This window comes from Fusarium vanettenii, assembly GCF_000151355.1.
Source record: "Fusarium vanettenii 77-13-4 chromosome 3 genomic scaffold NECHAsca_60_chr3_6_0, whole genome shotgun sequence".
NCBI lineage: Eukaryota > Fungi > Ascomycota > Sordariomycetes > Hypocreales > Nectriaceae > Fusarium > Fusarium vanettenii.
In genome coordinates, this window is record NW_003315829.1 from 80,754 (window position 1) to 101,586 (window position 20,833).

General features: G+C 49.9%; 9 protein-coding genes across 9 annotated transcripts; 3 read left to right on the plus strand and 6 right to left on the minus strand.

The window, feature by feature from the left end:
• Window positions 1-321: 321 nt before the first annotated feature.
• NECHADRAFT_78523 (uncharacterized protein) lies at window positions 322-2,750 on the minus strand (the record flags this gene model as incomplete). Its single annotated transcript, XM_003040644.1, has 7 exons — window positions 322-697; window positions 751-933; window positions 981-1,555; window positions 1,618-1,698; window positions 1,747-2,021; window positions 2,104-2,540; window positions 2,590-2,750. 7 exons carry the CDS (start codon window positions 2,748-2,750, stop codon window positions 322-324), a joined length of 2,088 nt encoding a protein of 695 aa, XP_003040690.1.
• A 786-nt stretch (window positions 2,751-3,536) lies between these two features.
• Window positions 3,537-4,514, plus strand: NECHADRAFT_92338 (uncharacterized protein; the record flags this gene model as incomplete). Its single annotated transcript, XM_003040623.1, has 2 exons — window positions 3,537-3,862; window positions 3,911-4,514. 2 exons carry the CDS (start codon window positions 3,537-3,539, stop codon window positions 4,512-4,514), a joined length of 930 nt encoding a protein of 309 aa, XP_003040669.1.
• Window positions 4,515-4,585: 71 nt separating this feature from the next.
• NECHADRAFT_37399 (uncharacterized protein) lies at window positions 4,586-5,014 on the minus strand (the record flags this gene model as incomplete). Its single annotated transcript, XM_003040645.1, has 2 exons — window positions 4,586-4,838; window positions 4,902-5,014. 2 exons carry the CDS (start codon window positions 5,012-5,014, stop codon window positions 4,586-4,588), a joined length of 366 nt encoding a protein of 121 aa, XP_003040691.1.
• A 782-nt stretch (window positions 5,015-5,796) lies between these two features.
• NECHADRAFT_37372 (uncharacterized protein) lies at window positions 5,797-7,553 on the minus strand (the record flags this gene model as incomplete). The annotated part of the gene is made up of 5 exons (XM_003040646.1): window positions 5,797-5,927; window positions 5,981-6,018; window positions 6,086-6,253; window positions 6,302-7,033; window positions 7,090-7,553. The coding sequence occupies 5 exons, from the start codon at window positions 7,551-7,553 to the stop codon at window positions 5,797-5,799; spliced, it is 1,533 nt and encodes a 510-aa protein (XP_003040692.1).
• A 637-nt stretch (window positions 7,554-8,190) lies between these two features.
• Window positions 8,191-9,837, plus strand: NECHADRAFT_3160 (uncharacterized protein; the record flags this gene model as incomplete). The annotated part of the gene is made up of 3 exons (XM_003040624.2): window positions 8,191-8,498; window positions 8,554-9,650; window positions 9,701-9,837. Coding segments are annotated over 3 exons (1,542 nt in total), but the record flags the coding sequence as incomplete, so codon positions are not given.
• Window positions 9,838-10,396: 559 nt separating this feature from the next.
• NECHADRAFT_78527 (uncharacterized protein) lies at window positions 10,397-12,232 on the minus strand (the record flags this gene model as incomplete). Its single annotated transcript, XM_003040647.1, has 3 exons — window positions 10,397-11,439; window positions 11,497-11,972; window positions 12,042-12,232. 3 exons carry the CDS (start codon window positions 12,230-12,232, stop codon window positions 10,397-10,399), a joined length of 1,710 nt encoding a protein of 569 aa, XP_003040693.1.
• A 1,405-nt stretch (window positions 12,233-13,637) lies between these two features.
• Window positions 13,638-14,933, plus strand: NECHADRAFT_37401 (uncharacterized protein; the record flags this gene model as incomplete). The annotated part of the gene is made up of 2 exons (XM_003040625.1): window positions 13,638-14,828; window positions 14,868-14,933. 2 exons carry the CDS (start codon window positions 13,638-13,640, stop codon window positions 14,931-14,933), a joined length of 1,257 nt encoding a protein of 418 aa, XP_003040671.1.
• Window positions 14,934-15,079: 146 nt separating this feature from the next.
• NECHADRAFT_78529 (uncharacterized protein) lies at window positions 15,080-16,758 on the minus strand (the record flags this gene model as incomplete). The annotated part of the gene is made up of 3 exons (XM_003040648.1): window positions 15,080-15,173; window positions 15,306-16,359; window positions 16,428-16,758. The coding sequence occupies 3 exons, from the start codon at window positions 16,756-16,758 to the stop codon at window positions 15,080-15,082; spliced, it is 1,479 nt and encodes a 492-aa protein (XP_003040694.1).
• Window positions 16,759-17,401: 643 nt separating this feature from the next.
• On the minus strand, window positions 17,402-18,270 carry NECHADRAFT_78530 (uncharacterized protein; the record flags this gene model as incomplete). Its single annotated transcript, XM_003040649.1, has 3 exons — window positions 17,402-17,410; window positions 17,537-18,062; window positions 18,236-18,270. 3 exons carry the CDS (start codon window positions 18,268-18,270, stop codon window positions 17,402-17,404), a joined length of 570 nt encoding a protein of 189 aa, XP_003040695.1.
• Window positions 18,271-20,833: the final 2,563 nt, after the last annotated feature.

A 20,833-nucleotide genomic window follows, 5' to 3' on the forward strand; every position in this document is an offset into this window, starting at 1 on the left:
AACAAGAAGAGCCTCATCATTTTTATCGGCGGCGTAACCATTGGAAGTAATATCTCCGGTTTCGTATTGACGTGTCGGTCTAAATTGTTGGGCTAGTGCTCCGATAGGGTCCACTTAGTCCCGGAGTGCCGAGGCTCAAGGGGCGATCATCGGAGTTTTCTAGAATCACGACAGAAAGACATAAAGTCCGGACCTTGTAGAGATAACATTCTCTTAGAACCCCTTGTATTGTTTCTGGGTTCTCCTTCCGATATAGGGAATGCCTCCGAGCCGACAATAGAATCATGATAACATTATCATATCCAGTACCGAACCCCGAACCTAGGAAGAACCTCCTGAAAAGTCATCCGCAATGAACGTTGTGAATGGCGTCCAAAAAGCCGAAAAGATTCCCGTGGACGCAAAATCATAACCCTCAGAATCATCAAGCCATCGCGTGCTCTCAATCCCCTGCGTCTCAGGCACAACCGTCGGCTCTTGTGAAGCATCCTCGGCTTCCTGTCGAGTCTTCTCGACCATGCTTCTGGCGCGGTCGAATAGTTTGTACGCCGCGTCGGCCGAGATATAAGACTTTCGCATCCCATCTAAAGCCAGCATGCAAAGCGCCAGGTTATGCCTTGCCAGTTGACTCGACGATTGCTTCGATGACGTCAGTTCAAGCAGGTGGACCTGCATTGGCGGGCCAAGGGCAAGGATTCTAGTCAGCCGTTAGTGGGACGGGACAGTACCACGAGGTTCTGGAGCACGTACGCAACTGTCTGGGTGAACTTTATCAGATCTTCCGCCATCATCGAGTTGACAGCACTAGTTGCATCAGAAGCCGCCGCCCGAACTTTACCATTCGCCAATGTCTGCCAAGAGTCGACATTGTGTTCGGGAACGCCATGCGGCATTTCGCGGAGGAACGGTCGGTAAAGAACTATAATTGCCGCCCTACACCGAGTTAGCTTCTGCCTTGTTCACCGTTCCAAAACACTCACTGGACATGAAGGCGAAATTGGTATAAATGGGACGCTAGAACTGGACTTTGATCGTAGTTTCCGTCCGGGAACCAGTTGGCACGGATCTCATTCTCATCTCTCTCAATGTCGTTCCTTGAAGGCTTTGCTCCCTTGATGGTATAGTTGGTCGACAATATTCTCCCCAAGACGCGTGTTACTCTGATCAAGCCTAGCCAAATGCCAAGCAAAGTGCCAAGTTGCTCGGGTAAGTAGTACCGATATTCCGGCGGGCACACGGGGCTGGCGTCATATGGTCCAGGCATCGGAGTTGAGCAGTGATCCAGAGAGATGCGCATGGGTCGGCCTTGGCCCAATGAGAGCCATACTTCGCGGTAATAGATACACCACCACAGACGGCGCCACGACGGTTGAATGCCCTCACGCGCCGGGGATGTAAGCATGTGCAGTCCAATGGTATGAGACAGACTAAGAGCGATGCCGTTCCAATGCCAAGGTCCCATGCGATCTTCGGCATTGGCGTAAAAATGTCCCATGAGGAACACGGACTGAATCAGTGTAAGTTTACTCTTTTCATAATCTGCATCATACAATGCCTGTAAGATTATTAGTAAAGCCGGGTGAAATGTAAGGGGGAAAGTGTGGCTCTCTCACGCACCTTGGCTCGCTGATATGCCGTCCGCTTAAACGCAAGCTGGGAGTCATAGAAACTTTCCGCAAACAACTTGTCATCGATGAACTATGTGAGCTGTTAGAATTATCCATAATCAATATTTAGAAAACGCACGCTCGCGGCAGACACAAACATGCTCCACAGAAGCAACAAGCTGAGATGGCCTTTGCTATACTTGTTGAAAAAGTCCTCGGGGTCTAGGACCGGCTCAAAGGGATGGGCGTGGTGGAAGTAAGCTTTCACGAGGGCTTCTCTTAGCTCGCGAGGAGGTAAAGAAAAACATCCTTTGAACCGAAGGTACTCTATCTCCTCTGGCCGAAGAGACTCCATTGAAGGCGTAGCTACAAAAGCATGGTTGCTATTTGTTGACCGCTGAGGGTTGCAAATGTCTATGACAAAGGCGGGTCCTCGTTTATCACCTATATCCTGTCAGGACCGCTCGTTGTAAAGGTTCATGAGCGGTCTGCGTACCTGGGTAGAATGGAACTCGGTTGACATGGCTCTCACCCTCCTCGAGAGTCTCGGCCCATGCTGAAGTGTCATTGGCGATAGCGGATGAAGCCGGTGTGTCGAAACTTTCGATGTGCTCTGGCTGATGAGACTCTTCTGATGGAACCGTCGGAGCTTCGTAACCAGCGGCCTCATGTCCAACGGCAATGGTTTCCCGACTGGCCACATTAGAAGGGTGATTTTGAGTCTGAGACAAGTGGTTTGGTGGCGTATTGCCATCAAGCTCACTAGGTCTCTCCCATTGGGGTTGCTCATAGTCTGTTGCTACAACGACGGTACCGTGCTGTGGGCTCTCGGATTGCGACGTTTGGACTTCTGGGGTTGGGTGTCCGTGTTGAGAGGGGCCTGGACTATCTTGCACCTCCGATCCAGGCACTTCAGACAAAAGATCCGTATTTCTGGAACTCATAAGCAATCTTAACCATCTCGGATGATAAGCATTCTTACCGTCTCCGCTTGCGGCTTTGTATCTCGCACAGGACGTTGTCCACGGCACAGTTGGCGCACGGGGGACCGGACAAGGTGACTGTGCACCTGGCCTTGCGAGCATTGCATGCCTTGCATGCTACGTGGGCCCTTCTATGCGGCCTGTCATTGCTTAGCGGCATCGTGTTTATCGCTTTTCGTATGGTTGTTGTGCGAGGATGAGGATAGAGTCTGTGAGGAGGATGGAGCCGAGGTAGTTATCTTTGTAAGCGGGACATACACTCTAACCGTTAGTCCGAGTTTTAGGTAGATTTACGGTTTGCGCGAATCCTCCTCTTTGACAACGTATGCCGCCGGCAGTATCGAAGCTCTTTCTCTATGTTCTCGCTAATTGAACCGATGAATCAAGATATTACACTTCCATACTTCCCCAGCACCAAACAGGCAAGCACACTTTGGGGTGTTCACTACTACAGCAGCAATGTCAAGCATGTGAGCGGGCTAGCTATTCGGCTAGTTTGAGCGCCAAGGTTGGACCTGTAGCAAAGTCGAAAGAGCGTGGCATCCTGAAAGTCCGCGTCCGGGACCTTGTTAACCTTGAAGTCCGCTCTGGAGCCGTCACTCAGGTCCGAGGATCCCAAGTTGGGCCATGCGATGGGGTGCTCAGCGGTTGGGGAAGGATCGGATAGTGCAGACGGGGAATGCATGCCCAGGCGTAGGGTGGTGACTCGAATCACCTCGGCCATATGTGGGTCTCGGCCAACTCTAACCACCTATCACCGATCAACGGTACAAGACGTCGATATTCTGGCTGTGATGTCTTCCTTCTTTACCTCGATGTATCAGAGGCCTCGGTAACCCTTGATACTACCCCGCGTCTCACATGGAGCTATTAATCATAGTATAAGTATATCTTCTGTTGATTGTCTGACTTGATTTAAGCTACCACTCCAGCCAATGCTATCAAGATGGCGTCGTCTACTTCCCCTGACTCGTACTCTTCTCTCTCCCTCAAGGACATCTCAGTCTCTCATGTGCCGGCCGACTCTCCCACAGCGACCAAGGTCCTCGTTGTGGCTTTGAACCGACCCAACAAGTACAATGCTGTAACCGAGAACCTTCTCAATGAGCTTGAGACAGTCTACAACCTGATCAACACCGATGAAAGAGTTCGCGCAGTTGTTCTTACCGGTAACGGCAAGGCTTTCTGCGCAGGCGCTGACTTGGAGGTCGGCTTCTCCGGATTGCTAGCTCACAAGAAGAACCCAGAAGCTTTCAACAAATTCCGAGATCAGTATGCTCACCTCTATACCTAACAAGTTTCGAATTACTAACTACTCAGGGGCGGCCGAGTTGCGCTTCTCATTGCAAAGTGCATCAAGCCAACCATTGTCGCGATCAATGGCCCCGCAGCTGGAGTTGGTCTCACCATCACCCTCCCCGCGACCATCCGTGTTGGCTGGTCAGAAGCCAAAGTTGGCCTGCCGTTCTCACGCCGAGGCTTGACTCTCGAGTCATGCAGCGCTTTCTTCCTCCCCAGACTGGTCGGTCTGTCGAATGCAATACATTTGGCCACCACGGGCTCGACATACCTTGCCTCTGATCCGCTGGTTAGCGGCTTGTTCTCCAAGTTGCTTCCCACGCCGCAAGAGACTGCCTCTTACGCTGTAAAACTTGCAGCCGACATTGCCGAGAACACATCCCTGGCCAGTACCAAGTTGATGCGCGACATGATGCTTTACTGCCCGCCCACGCCGGAGGAGACACATGTTTTGGATTCCAAGATTTTCCTTCATTCGGTGGGCACCAAGGACAACGTGGAGGGTATCAAGAGCTTCATGCAGAAGAGGAAGCCCGAGTTTAGCGGAACCATTAACCCCAGTGAGTTCCCCTCCTGGCCGTGGTGGGATGTTGCAGAGAAGAAGGAGAAAAACGCCAAGCTCTGAGTGCGATACCGGCTGCCGTCCGAGGGACAAATAAGAATGTATTCAATAAGCAGTCCATTTTCTCTATTGCTCTACTTTCGTGCCCTCTGAACCGTGTAGAATGCCAGCCCTTCCTGCGAGGTGCTAAAAGTCACCATGCTACCAGCCGGGAAAAAGTAGACGTCTCCTTTCTTTGCCACTGACTTACTCCCAGCACCATCCACCATCTCAAACACGCCGTCAAGTACGACAAGAGTTTCGTTGTATGGATATTTCCCAGTCAGAGACTCGCCTGCAGTCATCCGGAAGAAGCCGCATGACAGGGGATCTACGGAGGAAGCATCCCTAAAACAACCCATTAGCACGGACTAAATCTTCGGTTTGAATATGTAATTCTCATAAACATACGTTCCGTATATATCGCCCAAGAAGGCGTTTTTTGTGCCTGCAACTTGGGGACACTGGAAGGAGTCTTGGGCATTTGGGAAATGCACTATCGGAGTCAGGAATGAGCCAGACATTGTAAAAAAAGCAAAATGTGCTGAATTAGGGCAACTGTGTCTTATCAGTCGTGCGGTGCATTAAGGGCTACTATGTAGTGAGTTTTGAAGCTCATGGGAGATAAAATATTTATGATCGGTTGGTCTTCATTTCTACCACAAATTCGGCAAAAAATTGCGATCCCCCTTAGCATTACCCACCTTTCGCTTATGGGCTAAGTTTCCCGGGTTAGATACCATAGCTCTTTACTGCAAGCGGTAAAAATGGTAATCATGCCGCCACCTCGATGGAAGGGAAAATCTACCTCCTTTCGTCGCCCGTCCTGTCGTCATAGAGTCAAGGCCAACGGCTATGAAGTCGACGGAATTAATGGATCCATACGAACTTGCTCTAAGAGATATGGGCCTCTTTTGACACCCCCTTTATAGTAGAAGCCATTCTTCTTATCAGCGACTGGTTTGGCCTCTCTTACAATATTTATCTTTGAGTGCAAGTTGTAGACGAGTGCCTACGTATCATAGCCATGACACATGCCAACGGGACAAGATGCAATTGGTTGCCCTTTGGCTCCCTACAATACCGTAACCAAAGATCAAAGATTGAAAGTTGCACATGGCCCAAAACAAGAGTTTCCATGCCAGAAGTTCTGATATGTTGCAACCATTGCGAGGACTTCAATTCTTATATGTTTGTAGAAGACATCAGGCACAGGAGCAGAAACCACGAGTTTCAATGAATAACAACACCGATCCCATTGCAGGTTATTGAAGTGACCCAGTTAGCAGCTAATAAATGTATGAAATTAAGCCGGGACACCTTCAATCTCATCATGACGGCCCACTGGAGGTTCAAATGCCTTCTTGCCCCTAAAGACCCAGTCCACTACCGCAATAAGAAACACAATGCCATAAACCACGGAAACGTAGTTCATGTCTTGGGGCGTTATTAGCGCGAGACATCAAGGTAGGCAAGGATTTAAAACTGACTGCTTGCCTCGACTGGTTGATAAGCCGGGAATGAATACCTACATCGGTCTTCACGTTAGCACACTGTTATCACAAGGGCGATTATAGAAAGCAACCAGCACTCACATGACAAATGTGAAGAGAACCCAGCAGAGAAGGACGATATTAGAGACTAGTCCGAAGCGACCCAACCAGAATGGGCCATGAGCTATGTTTTCGCGGCCTCGGATTAGAAGAAATGTGATGGGAATCGAGTAAGACAAATAGGGGAGTACAATGCATCCTGAAAGAATGCTTCTAAATGTTAGCGTCGATGAAATAGTTGTTAAAGCGGCATCATACCTGTTGAAAGCCGCAATAGACGCGAGATAGAGGCAGCCCAAGATGGACGCCAAGACACAGCTTGTTGCGTGGGCATTCAATGGCACGCCTAGACGGGGATGAATTCGTGCAAGGAAGTTCGAGAAAGGCAGACCGCCATCTCTAGCGAAACTCCAGCACAGTCTGGATGACCATGTATGGCAGGCAGCCAAACAACCCGCGCCAGTGCAGATGATGAGCGCTTCAAGGGCAATGGCGCCGCCTTTGTGTCTAAGTGCCTGATGGAAGAGTTCCAGCATGGGTACTCCGGTTACGGTTGTTGACACCAACTCAAAGTTAGTCAGGCTGAAGAGCATGGAGATGATGAAGCCAAATGACGTGATGAAGCCGATGGTTACGGTCCCCATGATGGCGATCGGGACCATCTTTTCAGGGCTGTGCACTTCCTCGGCCAAATGAATGGCCGTGTCCAGGCAAGAAAATCCCCAATTGACATTGATGAGGCCAACGATGACGGCAATGCCGTTCTGAGTCCATCCAGTATTGTTGATGAACGTGGCAAAGACAAACTTTGGGTCCTGGTGTGTTTCTGCCGAAGCCGGAACGGCTATCAGAATCACGGCAAACGAGATGAGGGTTGTGTATAGTGAGATCGAGGCGATGGTTGGGAGGAGTTTCCCAACACAATTAAAGAGGAAGATGAAGGCGTTGGCCAGTTGATAACACACGACAACATGCCACGTCTTGATTTCGCTGGCAAGGAGTATTAGAACTTTCTGCTTGGCTAAGTGACAGGATAAGCGACTCACAAGTCGGGGTGAGACAATTGGTAGCAACCAACTGCTGCCGAAGAGATGGAGAGAGCCACGCTCGCCGAGGCGCAGATGGAGCCCGCCCAGGCTAACCACCCGGTGATGTAGGACGCTGCACGAGCATAACGCCTAGGAGCAAGTTCCGCAGCCCAGAAGATTTGCCCAGCTGCGTTGGGCATGGCACTAGCCAACTCGGATAGAGAGACGGCAACGCCCACAGAGACAAGTGCAAGTAGAATGGTGCCGTAGACGAGCAGGCATGGGCCTCCAGAGTTGACACCAGTGATGAGCGCCGCAGACACTCCCCACCAGGAATTTGTAAGAGAAAAGCCTACTCCGAGGACAGACCACACTGAGAAATTGCGCTTCATGTCCTGGGAGTAGCCCATCTCGGCCAGGCGCTCGGCGTCGCTGTCGGCGCTGCCTGTCCTGACCTTTTCGACATCTGGGTGGTCCTTCATAGTGGCGAGTGATATGGATGCGTCAGATGGGCACTTGTTGTTGTTGAGATGAAAGAGAAGTTCGCAGTAGAGAGGGCCAACTTGTGTGAAATCTGGGGAAGGATATGTACGATTTGAGCGCACTGGGCTATCGGCACAGCCCCTGTCCCGATGATAGGGAATCCGGGGAGCCCCGCACCTGGACTGCAGGGAGATTAGCTAGGCTATCTTGGGCGATACTTGAAAAGGGAAAATATTGCGGCTCTTATCACATGCAGCTGATAGATGCTTTGCTCGTCATTATGGGACTTATGATCCCGTGTCAAGGCATCCAAGCAGAATGTCTACCAAGATAGGAAAAATGTTGATCAGAGAATCTCAAAATGCTTCCGAGAACAGACGGGGGCTTATCCTCCTGATTACGCTGCTAGTCGATCATCTAGCCGAGCTTAGTTCCAAACGGGGATAGGAGCCTAGTCGACATTTTTGTCCGTTTTGGGATTACTTTTGAGCCTCTCACTTGTCAAACCTTCTCGCATCCAGATTACATTAACGTTCAATTTGCTAGTATGTCAAAGCCCAGTTCAGGACATTACAAGTCGCTGGCACTTTGAGACGGGGTCATTCGCATATCAACATGACACTCAACATTCCCCTCATCGCTGCTGTGGCCGCACTGGTACTTGGCCTTTACAAGCTTGTCCTATACCCCTTGTTTTTCTCGCCATTATCCAAAATCCCGACTGCCCACTGGAGTAGCCATGTCTGTCCTCTCTGGATATACTACATTCGCTACAAGAATGTCGAGAACCAAACCATCCATGAGCTTCATAAGACCAAGGGCCCTATCCTCCGCACCGCGCCGAGCCAGCTCGCAGTGAGCTGTTACGAGGGCGGATTGAAGACCATCTATACAGGTGGTTTCCACAAGACCGACTTTTACCATAACCGATTCATCAACTATGGGTACATACACCCCAGTGCCTGGCTACCATGCTGTCTGATCACTAACATTGACCAGAGTTGATCCCATGTTTGCCATGTCTGGTAAACCTCATTCGGATCGCAAGCGCATGCTCTCCCACGTCTATTCCAAGTCCTACATCCTAGCAAGCCCTACAGTTCGAGAAACAACGAGGGCCGTCTTGTTCGATCGCTTTATGCCCATCATCAAATCCTCTGCCGATTCGGGCAAGCCCCTCGAAGTCTTGGAAATACTCGCGGCATATTCGATGGACGCTTTCATGACATACCAATTTGGGCTGTCACTGGGTAGCAACTTCTTGCAAAATGCCGAAGAGAGGAAATGGTACCTCGACACCTTTTACGTCAGACGGCCCTATCTTTTCTGGACTACTGAACTCCCCAAGCTCACCTCTCATTTACGCAAGATTGGAATCAAGCTCGTGCCGGATTGGGTTGAACGGTCAACCATTGATCTCGAGGACTGGCAGATGCGCTTCTGCGACAAGGCCGAGAACCTTCTCGCCGCTGATACACGTATTGCGGCTGAGGACAATCCAGTCGTGTACGCATGGGAGAGAAGCGCCTTCAAGAAGCAGGATGGCAAGAACCAAGTTCTCAATGGGCAAGCTTATCCTCGTCGACTTGAGATTGCGAGTGATATGTACGATCATAACGCAGCTGCCCACGAAACGAGCGGTGATACCCTTACGTACGTTTTCTACGAGCTTTCCCGTCGACCGGAGCATCAGGATCGCCTTCGCCAGGAACTCTCCAACCTCTCACCTCCGCTCGAATACCCAAACGCTCCAGACGAACTCCCTGATCCAAAGTCGGTTGATCAGCTCAGTCTGCTCGACGCTATTCTCCAGGAGACCCTGCGTCTCTGGGTTGCTGTGCCAGGTGGCCAGCCGCGTGTTACTCCCTCTCCATCATGCACACTCGCCGGCTATGCAAACATCCCACCCGGAGTCCGAGTCCAGTCCCACGGTTACACAATCCACCGCAACCCCGAAGTGTTCCCCGAGCCCGACGAGTGGATCCCCGAGCGCTGGCTCAACCAGACCCCCGAGAGACTGTCCGAGATGAGGAGATGGTTTTGGGCTTGGGGCAGCGGAGGTGCCATGTGCATAGGGAGCAACATTGCCACACACTGTAAGTTGCCACTCCCGCCGAGTTTTTGGAGATTACTGACACTATTGAAGCAATGAAGCACTGTATTGCTGGAGTTTACACCAACTACAAGACGACAATTGTTTGCGCACCAGATATGGAGCTAGCCGAGGGGTTTACTGCTGGTCCAAGAGGGGGCAAACTGGAACTGAGTTTTCAACCTGTTTAGATACTTGGGCTCAACTGGAAGCACCTGATATGATATGATGGATGCATGACTCATTAGCAACACATCTCCAGTAGGCCTCAGTCAGGCGGCGTCGGTCAAACAGCCTGGAGGAGAAGAATCTTGCGGGTATCTGTAACAATAGTTTAGTTACTTGTTTGTAGAAACCCACATCACCATTTTACACTTATTGCATTTCAAATGCTTGAAGTAGTATCCTTATTAAGAAGTGATAAGCAATGGAGAGTTCCCTCGCCTTCCATCTTTAGTCCTCGCCATGAGCGATACTCAGTCCTTGGTTGACTCGGCGCCCTTAAACACCGAGCAAGAGTACGAGTATACAACTGCTTATGTGGAGAATGAGGACTCATTACTGTGTCATGAAAAGAGCACCGCTCCAAGCGTGGCTGGAGGAGGAAGAGGTGGCGCTGGTTATATCCAAACTGTTCTTTAGTAGTAGAATTTTTACAATGAATGCACTTCCCTTCTCATATTGAAATAGAATCGGTGTTTAGATCTATGTCTAGTTGTATAGGTAGGCGTAGGCGAATTTCTCACCTTGCTAATTCCAGGCCGCCTTTCTCTTCCTCTTGATACCATATTCATCAAATTCCCCAACAACCATTGCCTTGGGTTCTCGCTTGCCATCTGTAATCTCCTCCCATCTCATGCAAAGCTCCTCCGTGACCTTGTGAAAGTCATCTAAAAGTCCCTCTCGCTCAACTTCTTCCCATACGCGATAGCCACGGGCTGTATCTTGCTTCGCCGTCTTCAGCTCACATTGACCCTCTTGGAAGATCATGAAACGGCAATTCTTGTCGAATCTCTCCCAAGGCTCTTGTCCGTTTGCAAACTTCAGCCACATACTTGACATTTTGGCCGAGATTTCGCGATGTGAAGGTGGAAGGTGGTCTCGGAGCAATGACCAGACATATACATTGTCAAGGGAGTGGTGTGCAAGTCCGGCCCAGTCATTGTCAAAAGGCGACGGCACATCAAAATGATAGGCATAAACAGCTGGGAACGAGCGGATGAGGGTCCAGTTCACAGCCGTGTATAGACCGTCGGTCGTAAACTTTTCAACTTTCCAAAAGCTGTCATCGCGATCATCAGTCGGGGTGATATTATAGAGTGACATGAGCTTCTCGGCTTTGGATTCCGAACCGAGGAAGGATTTGATCCTGTCAACCAAGGTCGGTGCATCCATGGACCGGAAGCTCTTGTTCCAAATGACACACTCATTTGCAACGTCGCCAATCATGATCCTAGTGCACCATGATGGTGGCTTGAAGTTTGCGTAATCGCTGTAGTTTGGCATTGGTTGTCCGATAAGATAGCCATCATCGCAAGGGCTGAAAGTGATGACTGGAATGACGCATACTGGCACCATGGCAGCGGTCAGTTTGTTCTCGTCGACGTCAATAAGGCGCTGAAGACGCTTCCGTGGTGGTAGATCCATTGGAATTCCAAGAGCAGACAGGAGTTTGTCGTATATGCCTTGGTATTCCTCCACAGAAAGGACTCCGCACAAGGGGAGGAGTCCCGACTGGATGATGGTGGATGAGAACAAGGGTTCGTCTCGAAGCAGGTGGACATTGGTGGAGACTGATTAGTACAAGTCAGCTTCCAGATAAAGGATAATTTCAGCCAAGAACTACTTACCACCTCCAGCACTCTGACCGAAAAGTGTAACTCGTTTTGGATCTCCGCCAAATGCAGCAATGTGCTGTTGAACCCAACGAAGAGCTTGCACTTGATCCCAAAGTCCATAATTTCCAGCACCTTCCTCCCCAAATTCGAGGTTATACTCGCGAATCTCCTTACTGGCCAAGAAGCCAAAGACTCCAAGACGAAAGTTGACAGAGATGATAATGGTCGGTTCGTTGAGTTGGTTGGATATGTCGGCCAAGGCGCGACCATCATAAATCGCTGCTCCACCAGCAGCATATACAAATGCACCGCCATGCATAAATACCATGACAGGATACAGAGGTTGACCTACCGAAGCCGAGGGCTTATTGGGAACGGAAATGTTCAGACTCAGGCAGTCTGTCGAGCTGGTGCTGGGGTTGTCGACCCAAGGCCTCTCAGGGCTTGGAATGGGGTAGAAATCTCGAGGTGGCTGACAGGGAAAGGGCCTGTTGCAGAACTTTATCAGCGATTTCTCAATCATACAACATAGTCTATAAAATTGGAACTCTTCATACCCAAGCTTAGTGCCGTCCCATTTCTCCTCAGGCCAAGGGCCCTTGACCGGCTGTGAGCGCCGAAAACGTCCGGGGATGGTCGCATAAGGGACACCCATGTACTGACACACTTTGCCATCAAAGCACAAGCCAGAGAGACTGCCTAGGCCAGGGACCTGGAGTTCAATGGGGCTCCACTCCTTTGGGTTCATCTTGTACGAGATTCGGGCCGTGAATAGTGAAGAAACGGGTCAAATGGAAAAGGAATTATTATGTCATTCAGCGAAAGTGTAGACGTTGGTCAGCACAAACGAGTTCACCATCAGAATCCATCGATCAGCTTTAGTTATACCCGCACATCGACTTGTTGCTTACCAAGTTACCAGAAGGATGTTGGTCGCGAAGTACGCAAGACCGTGATGTTTTGCCTAATCCGGCAATCGATACGGCGCTCCAAGCTAGCCAGATAACTAAACTCTTGCAGGGATGGCCATATCTCCCATTGTCCAATCATGTTTCTGATGATATCTACCCTGGTATCTGGCAGACATGCCCCAAATTACCCCGCAATGAGTGGCCCAGCCGAATCGATCCCCGGGTTGTCTCCGCCTTCATCTTGCCTCATCGTCAAGTTCCCAACTTCAACCTTGCTCATACATCTTAAACGAAGATATTGACGCAAATGGAAAGCTCCAGCACGCCATCCGTCCCGACCTCTACGAGAGGAAGAGGATCGGGAAAGCCTCGAACGTCTAAAGGATATTCACACAATGGGTGCTCAAGATGCAAAGGGCAACGGGCAAGTCCTTCCTGACTTGGTACATTGATATGAGCATTATTGACTAACTTGATCCTCTATAGACAAGATGTGATGAGCAGAAGCCTTCGTGCGGTCGTTGCACGCGTGCCGGCGTCAAGTGCACCGGCTATGGCCCACAGTTTCGGTGGTCAACCAAGTATGAGGTCTTCCGGCAGGAAGCGCCGAAGAAGCCGAAACGACGTGAAACGCCCAAGCGCCAAGACCAAGAGAATTCTGACCTTAAGAGTGTATCCGAGAGCAACGAGTCTCTCATCCCATCACTGCGGTTGGACTTGCAGGAGCAGAATGCGAATCTCAGCCAAACGGATGAGAGACAAGATGAGCTTTGCGAGCCTCTCTTTGAGAACATCTTACTGGACCTCCCAGGAGTCACCGATATTTCTGACTTCTTCAATGAAAACTCGCCGTCGGATAGTCTGGGCACGGCCTTCTTTCTTCAGGGACTTGGTCAGAGCCCATTGGATCTTGGCCAAGGACAACCATTGATCAAGGACGCTCCAGATGTCACCAACGATCAGTCCAGGGTTTATCCTGCCACTGCACTTTCTCCATCACCTTCATTGCCAATATCTCCAGCCTCGCCTCTGCCTCTGCCTCAGCCTCAGGCCCACAAAGGAGATACTGAAGAAGGCACACAAAACACGCCACTTGTCACATCCGTCGTGTCCTACTCCAAAGCTAGCGGACACAAAATGGGCACCGTCTCTCCAGCAAGGCCTCTCAACGACCCAGCCTCCATCCTTGTTGAGTTTTACTTCAAAGAGACTGCGCAGCTCTTCTCTTGCTACGATAGCTCTATGAATCCTTTCAGAACAACAGTATCTCGCCTGTGGAACTCCTCCCCGTTACTATACAAAACCCTCTCGTCCATGGCTGCAGCGAGTCTTGTCAATGACTTTCCGCAGCTCACCGCCCTTGGGAAGCACCTGAGGAAAGAAGCCATAGAAATGCTGGATAAAGGGTCGGGGCCTGACCAGGACCTGTTGCTCGCGATGCTCATGCTCGGGGGCTCGGCGAGCTGGCACAACCCCCGTGATCTTGGACTACCCTTCTTCAACCGGGCTCGAAGGAAGCTGGCATCAATGTCGACGGCCGTGTTCGAGCAACATGGTGTTGACTATCACTTCTTCCACCAGTCGATGACTTATTGGGAGATGCTGCTATCGTACGTGGCAGAGAATGACGAACTTAATGCCTCAATAGATGAGCACGCTTTCTCACAAGGCTGCACGACGCTACACTTTGTCCCGCATCCATGGACTGGATTTGCACGAGATACTCAACATGCGGTGCAAAAGGTCGGCAGGCTTATTAGAAAGCAGCGGAAGATGGCCTTTTCACATCGATTCACGTCACTCTCCCACATCAAACAACTCGAGAAGGACTTGGCCGCGGCTAGTGAGCTTGAGCAGTATCTTTGCAGCCTGTCACATCCTGTCGAAACCACAGTTCTCGACACCGAGGATAGGAACACTCCAGTGTGGCATTTGCTAACTCTGGCTGAAGCTTATCGGTCGACTGGGTTAATTCAGCTGTACCATATCTTTCCCGATCTTCTTGATCACCGACTGGTACGAGAGGGTTTGCTGAATCCGGACCTCAATGAAGAGCATGGGCCTGACTCTCCTTCTGCCTCCTGCCAACTACGCAAAGATTGGCTTACTTCATATGCCGTGCAAGCTCTAAATCTCATGAAGTCAATCCCTCTAGAGTCGGGAACAAGAGATTTCCAACCTTTCATCCTCGTATCCTTGTCAAGCGAGCTCCGGATGTCATCACCGCCAGTGGACATTCATGATAGCGGACCAGGAGCTTCCATGGCGGATCAGATGGCAGGCTTCACTTCGCAAACTATTGAGGTTTCAAGGATGCGTCATTTCATCAAGAGTCGGCTCAATTCGTTCCTTTACACGCTCCCTCCAAGGCCGATCCATGTGTGTCTCGATATTGTTAATGAGACATGGAGGATCATGGATGAGAGGGCTCGTGTTGTTTCGGCAACAGGGAGTCAAAGTGGCACATTCGAGAGCTGTGAAGACGTCTACTGGATGGATGTTATGATTCAGAACGGGTGGGAGACTACAATGGCGTAGAATTTCTGGCCATCCGGCGAAGGCCGTGCCTGATGCACAGAACAAGATGTAATTTGGCTATTCATCTATAGAATAAGGGAGTGTGAATCTATACATTTACATATCTACATGCATTGCCTTGGGTCTTAGTGTGTTTTGTAGTCAATCTACAAATCGTTACCAAAGAGGGAGGGCCATGAAATAGAAGAGAAAGGCAGAGAGAAGGAGTCGCGGGTGACATGGTGGTGAATGATGAAGCACCTATTTATCGACCGAACCAGCACCAGACCCACTTACGCACGAGGCTTGACGTTCTGAGTGGTAGAGAAGAGGTCATCAGGGTCAACTGCGGCCTTGATCTTCTCGAGTCTGGGAAGGTTGGAGCCCTAATACTTTTCCTGAGCTTTGCTGCTGAGGCGCAAATTGGGAACACCAGCGTAGTGCAGGTAATTAGCTGGCTTGTTGTTTTGAAGCGCAAGAATTCCGTCGTCGATGAAATTCATGGTCTTCTCGCTTGTTTCCTGTGTTGTGGTGGCGTAGGTGGACATGAAGTAGCGGAGATTGCGGTGAGGAAAAGGGGTAGCACCCGTGTCCACATCATTGACCGCGCCGCCGTACCAATCAAAGAGGTACGACCAGTAGACGGCTCCAGAGTCTGCGGCCTGCACATGGTCGACAAATCTCTCGACGGCGGAGTCCGATGATACGTTTCTACCGCCAACAGCGAGATCCTTTGCGTAGGAGTAAGCTTGGCCGGGAACATTGCTGGCACCTCGGAAGAGGCCATTCATGTAGTCTATCCAAGAGATACAGCCGCGGACGGTCTTTTCAGCGCCAAATGGGAAATGTTTGTCCAAACTGAGGGCATCAAAGTCCTTCTTGTGCCCCAGAAAGACACCGCTGACGTAGAAGCTGTTCTTGGCAAGATTGCCAGATCTGCTCACCTTTCGAGACGTGCTCTTTTCCGACGCCAGCTTGTTAAAAGCCTTCATAGCGCGAGCGAGGAGGGCCTTGTCGGTGGTCGAATAGTTGTAGCTGAAAGTGGTGAGTTCCTTGAGCATGGGCTTCGTCTGGAACTTGAACTCGGTTGCGATGCCGAAACTGGCACCAGCACCGCTCATGGACCAGAACAAATCGGAGTTGGTCATCTTGGTGGCGCGAGTGACGGTACCGTTGGCAAGGATAACTTCGACCTCTTGCATGACATCGATGGAAAGGCCATTCTCGCGAGAGGTATATCCGATGCCACCGACCGCGATGAGACCGCCGATACCAACAGTTGGAGAAGATCCATGTGGCATGAAGCGTCCGGCATTGTTGAGACCTTCCACGAGATCTTTGAGCAAGTTTCCAGGCCCGACTGTTGCTATGCCCGTGGTTTTGTCCACACTGAGGTGATTGAAGTGCTTTAAATCGACAACGATAGCATCGTCGGCGCCTCCCAAGCCTAGAGGAAAACTCTTTGTTAACAATGGCCAAGCCTCAAATGTTTTTTGCCATGTAAAATGCACTTACACTGGTTGATAAAGTCTCTGCCACCGCTTCGGGGCTGGACCTTGCGCTTGTGCTTGACAGCGCAAGCTAGCACTTCGGAGATCTCATCCTTTGTCTTAGGATACGGGACCGCAAACGGCTCGCACTGCAGATTGAGGTTGTGGTAGTTGACATCTTTGGAGATGAAATCCGGCTCGTCTTGGAACTGTGCCCTCGCTGCGTCGCCCCCGACGGCGCTGGAGAGACAAGACCGAAGATCTTGACGAGCGAGAGGGGCGAGAGAAGTTGCCCTGCCCTCCGTTGCCGTTGCGACCAGGAGGATCAGCTCGATCAGGCTTGAAGATGGGAGCATTGCTAAAGCAAAACCAGATGCAGAGGAGTAGATTGTGTTGAAAGGTTGATGATGAGGAATGCATTTGCAAAGTCAGTGCCATTGACAACTTTATATACCTATTATGTCGAAAACGCCAAGGTCGACGCTGTCGAAATCACGTCTATCTATTCTTCCCGTGAAGCCCGACGACCGAGACGCTTCACCTGATGAGTTCATTCCTCTAGAGCTTGTGATGTTTACTGTAGAGACTCAAGAGTCAAGACTTTAGGACCTGACAGTGGATTTCCATACCCATGCGGGTGTCAGCTAATTGGCCTGTCGGAGACTTGAATAGCTTAATAGGTGTATAAAAACTAACCTTCAGGTCCCAATGTGGGTGTTATTCGCTTGAGTCAAGACTAGGATGATGCCAGGTTCTTCCGCCACTACCTTGTCGGATTCCGTAATAATGTCCGAGCTGCCGTCTCGGCAGTTGCGGTGTAATCACAATGCACGGCGTGCGGACTCCGCAGTAGCTGCCAAGCTAGGCTGGTCAGTACAGCCCGGGCTGCCCTGGGGCTCAAACTCTGTGTGCATCTTTTCCGTCCTTCTTTAGTGTGAGTGATACCAATTGTGATGATGCATCTGACTCATTTATAGACAAGGCTATCTAAGCTTATTACTAAAGCGACTGAAAGATATTTAGTAGCCTGATTAAATTAATAAGAGCCCAGATTTTCACATGCCCAAGGTATGAGCATGCCAGATACCTTGATTATCTGGTGATGCAGAGGATCAAGACCGATTACTCTCATACACTCTCATACATGTTAGAACAGGTGAATGCTACAAAGTTCCGATAGAGAGAAGCGGTGTTTTTATCCAAAGACCCCGGAAATGAGAGAAGTGATGTAGAATCCGGCTTCAGCGGCGCGCCCTGTGCCATGAGTAAACCCGCACTTTCATAGAACTCGGGGTGCTTGGTGAATAGCCCAGGATCTTGTTTATATCTGGACAGTCCGTACTCAATCTGGAGGTGCCTCGCGACGGCCAAGGCAACGCTCGGCGACGTGAAGATATCTGAGATTTGAGACACTGGCAGAGACGCTGGTTCCTGGCCTGGATCCTCGTCGGCGCCAGCCATGGCCTGCACTAGATCCACGACTTTGACGTAAACCTGCAAAGGCGGGGAGTCGGCAACCAACTCGCTTAGCAGTGTTTCGACGACATACACGCCAACGATGTCGCTGACGACTTGATCAATAAAAGGGTTGGCAGCATGGTAGCGGATGAGAGTGTCGCGGATGGACAGGAAGGGCACGCAGTCAATGACAGCAGCGTGGCTGCATTGAAGTTGGAGTAGAGTCGGCTGATATGAAAATCTCGACTCCAGCCACATTAAAGTGTCCAGTGCTTCCTTTGAAAAAGAAAAGAAATCACATCTTTCTCTCCGACCCATCCTACCGGAGTCCTTCGCTCATTTCTCACGGGATCGATCCTCTGATGACCGTCTAACCAACCATCGTCCATACGATTGAGGAATGCACACATGTTGCAGAAAACGATCTTGAAGTTCAACAAAAACTAGTAAACACTAAAGAAAATACGAAGAAAAAAGCAGCTTCGGACTTTGTGAGGTCGGTCGTGGCTGCACTCGAGCGTCCTGTAGGTGCTCAATAGCCAACCTCCCTCAACTATCCAACCACCGGATGCATCTGGGCCCCCCTTGTGACGAGACGCAGGAAGCCTTAGATATCTAGCTTGTTAGGTGAAGCTGCCCAAGAACATCAATTCAATACATCGCGGTATCACATCAATCAACACACGTTAGCCCGCTTCTTAGTCAACAAACAGACCGGCCTTGCGGTCCTTTCTCAAAACCTTGTCCACGTTGGTTCGGAAGTGGTCCAGCCCTTGCCTGGCGGGGTTGATGGCCTCACGGCTGACGCTGACATGAGAAGCAAGCATATCATAGTTGTCGGCGTTCTTCACGGACAGTTTGGGACTAAGGGCAAGGATCTTAGCAAGGCCGTGTTTAATATTAAGCCTGCTTTTTACTCCCATGCCGTCCCTTAGGTTTAACTGGATTATCTTATAGACTATGTAAGAAGGGTACTAGCCGCACGCTTTAGATAAATTATAACTATAATAAAGAGTACTAGTAATTACTCTATAGGGCTTTAAAGGGCGCTATATAATAGCAGGGCTATAAGTAAAACTATTGCTAAACTCTTAAGGCTATTTCCCTCTAGGGATAACTACTATCTCTAAAGCTGCTATGGCTGCCGCCGAGGCCGCTTGGCAGGATATCACACTGTCGATGGCGAGTGTCAATGATACGAACATCGTGACCCTTTCGGTATCCTTCGATTGCTAAAAGGTCAAGGGATCCAAGCCCCGTCCCAAGAAGACTCGTTTTAATCCGAACGCTTTCGGATTGTTTAAGAGATAGAGTTTGGCTAATAGCCTTCCAGGCGCGCCATATGCCCATTTTGTGTTAAAGTTGCCAGATAACAGCACCATCTACGATGTTGTGAAAGCCCATGGAATCTTACAAGGTCAGGCTCGACGGCCGAGGCGTACCGCAAGAATATCGAGGCAAGCCAGGTTGGTATCAACGTCCCGATCCCGGTCCCATTGCCCATGTTTTCCTTCGCCGGCAATAAGAAGAGCATCGGCGGCGCCAATACGAATCGCAATCTTTTGACAGGTAGGTAGGTACTGTACATACCTGCTAAGTTAGGTAGTACATGGATAGTTTAGGCGGGCATCAAGCTATACTAAACATAAGACCCTTGAGAGATCGACAAGAGGACGCAATAGCTCAGGACGAATATCCCGCCACGGGGCAGGCATCATACCAAACTAAACACGAGACCCTTGAGAAGAGAGATCGACAAGAAGACGCAATGGCTCAGGATGAATATCCCACCACGGGGTTATAAAAAAACTTAAGATACTAAAGCACTTATCCTCGGCTTAGCTCATAAATATATTAAATTTATAGCTAAATTAAGAGCATTAATTATATAAGATTATATAAAGATTATAAAAAATTATATAAAAATTATATAAATCTTTTCTTATATTCTTTTAGGGTTAACTTTGGTTCCCTTTTGCCCTAGCATCTGGAAAGAGTTGATTTGGGGCCTCAAGGTTCTTTATGACCCCGTGCCCGCTGCTCGTCAAGTCTCGTGCCTTTCAACGGGCGGTCACACTCACCACGATATTTATCCTAACTGTGGCCTTCATCGTCGTTACCATTCGCCTTACGAACAAACGCGACCGCTCTCATTCCTCAGGTTATCAGCAAGATGACCAAGTTTCCGGCGGTCACACTGACCACGATATTTATCCTCACTATGTGGTATCAAATTAGGCGTTCATCACATTCGATTCCAAGTTGCTCGTCCCTTCACAGGATTTCTATTCTTCCTCGTGAACAAGTTGGCCCTCCCACCCACTGTTGCTCGCCTTTCTGAATAGCCTATCATGAAAGGGTCATTTTTATTGACAGGCGGCAGCATTAAGCCCAATGGCAGGTCAAGGAAAAAGCACCAAGGCCAAGAGTAACGTTGCATGGCTGGCTGCTAATAAAAAATGAAGGGGTGGAAAACTTGCTCTTGCAGTCGGTTTACACAATACATACCTCCATGAGGGGTAGTGAAACCATGTATTTCCTGTGGTTCCAAGCTTCTCAAGGTATCCCAATGGCCCAGATAAGAAACAGGGTCAAAAGCCTTGGGAAAGAAGGGCACTGAAAGAAAGTGTTGAATTAGGAATGGAATGGTGAGCAATGAGAGGAGTACCACTGCCCAACACTTTGCACTGCGCTTTGCTCGGTGGCATCTTGAAAAGAATCAATAGGGGACATGAGAGGGCTCGGAGGTTAATCTAATGATGGGAGCCGCCGAAAAATCATGCTGCTTGAACCAACCCATAGGCCCGAATCTTGGAGAGGACACATGACATCTTTGGGCGTGAAAAAGGGACCACGCTTAACGTAATTTGTGGAGGCCTCTTCGGGATGTAAATCACTGAAACCCCGCATTATCAGCATCAATTGGGCCACCTTGGATTCTAGATTCTCATCGGGAACGCAAGCCATCAACAG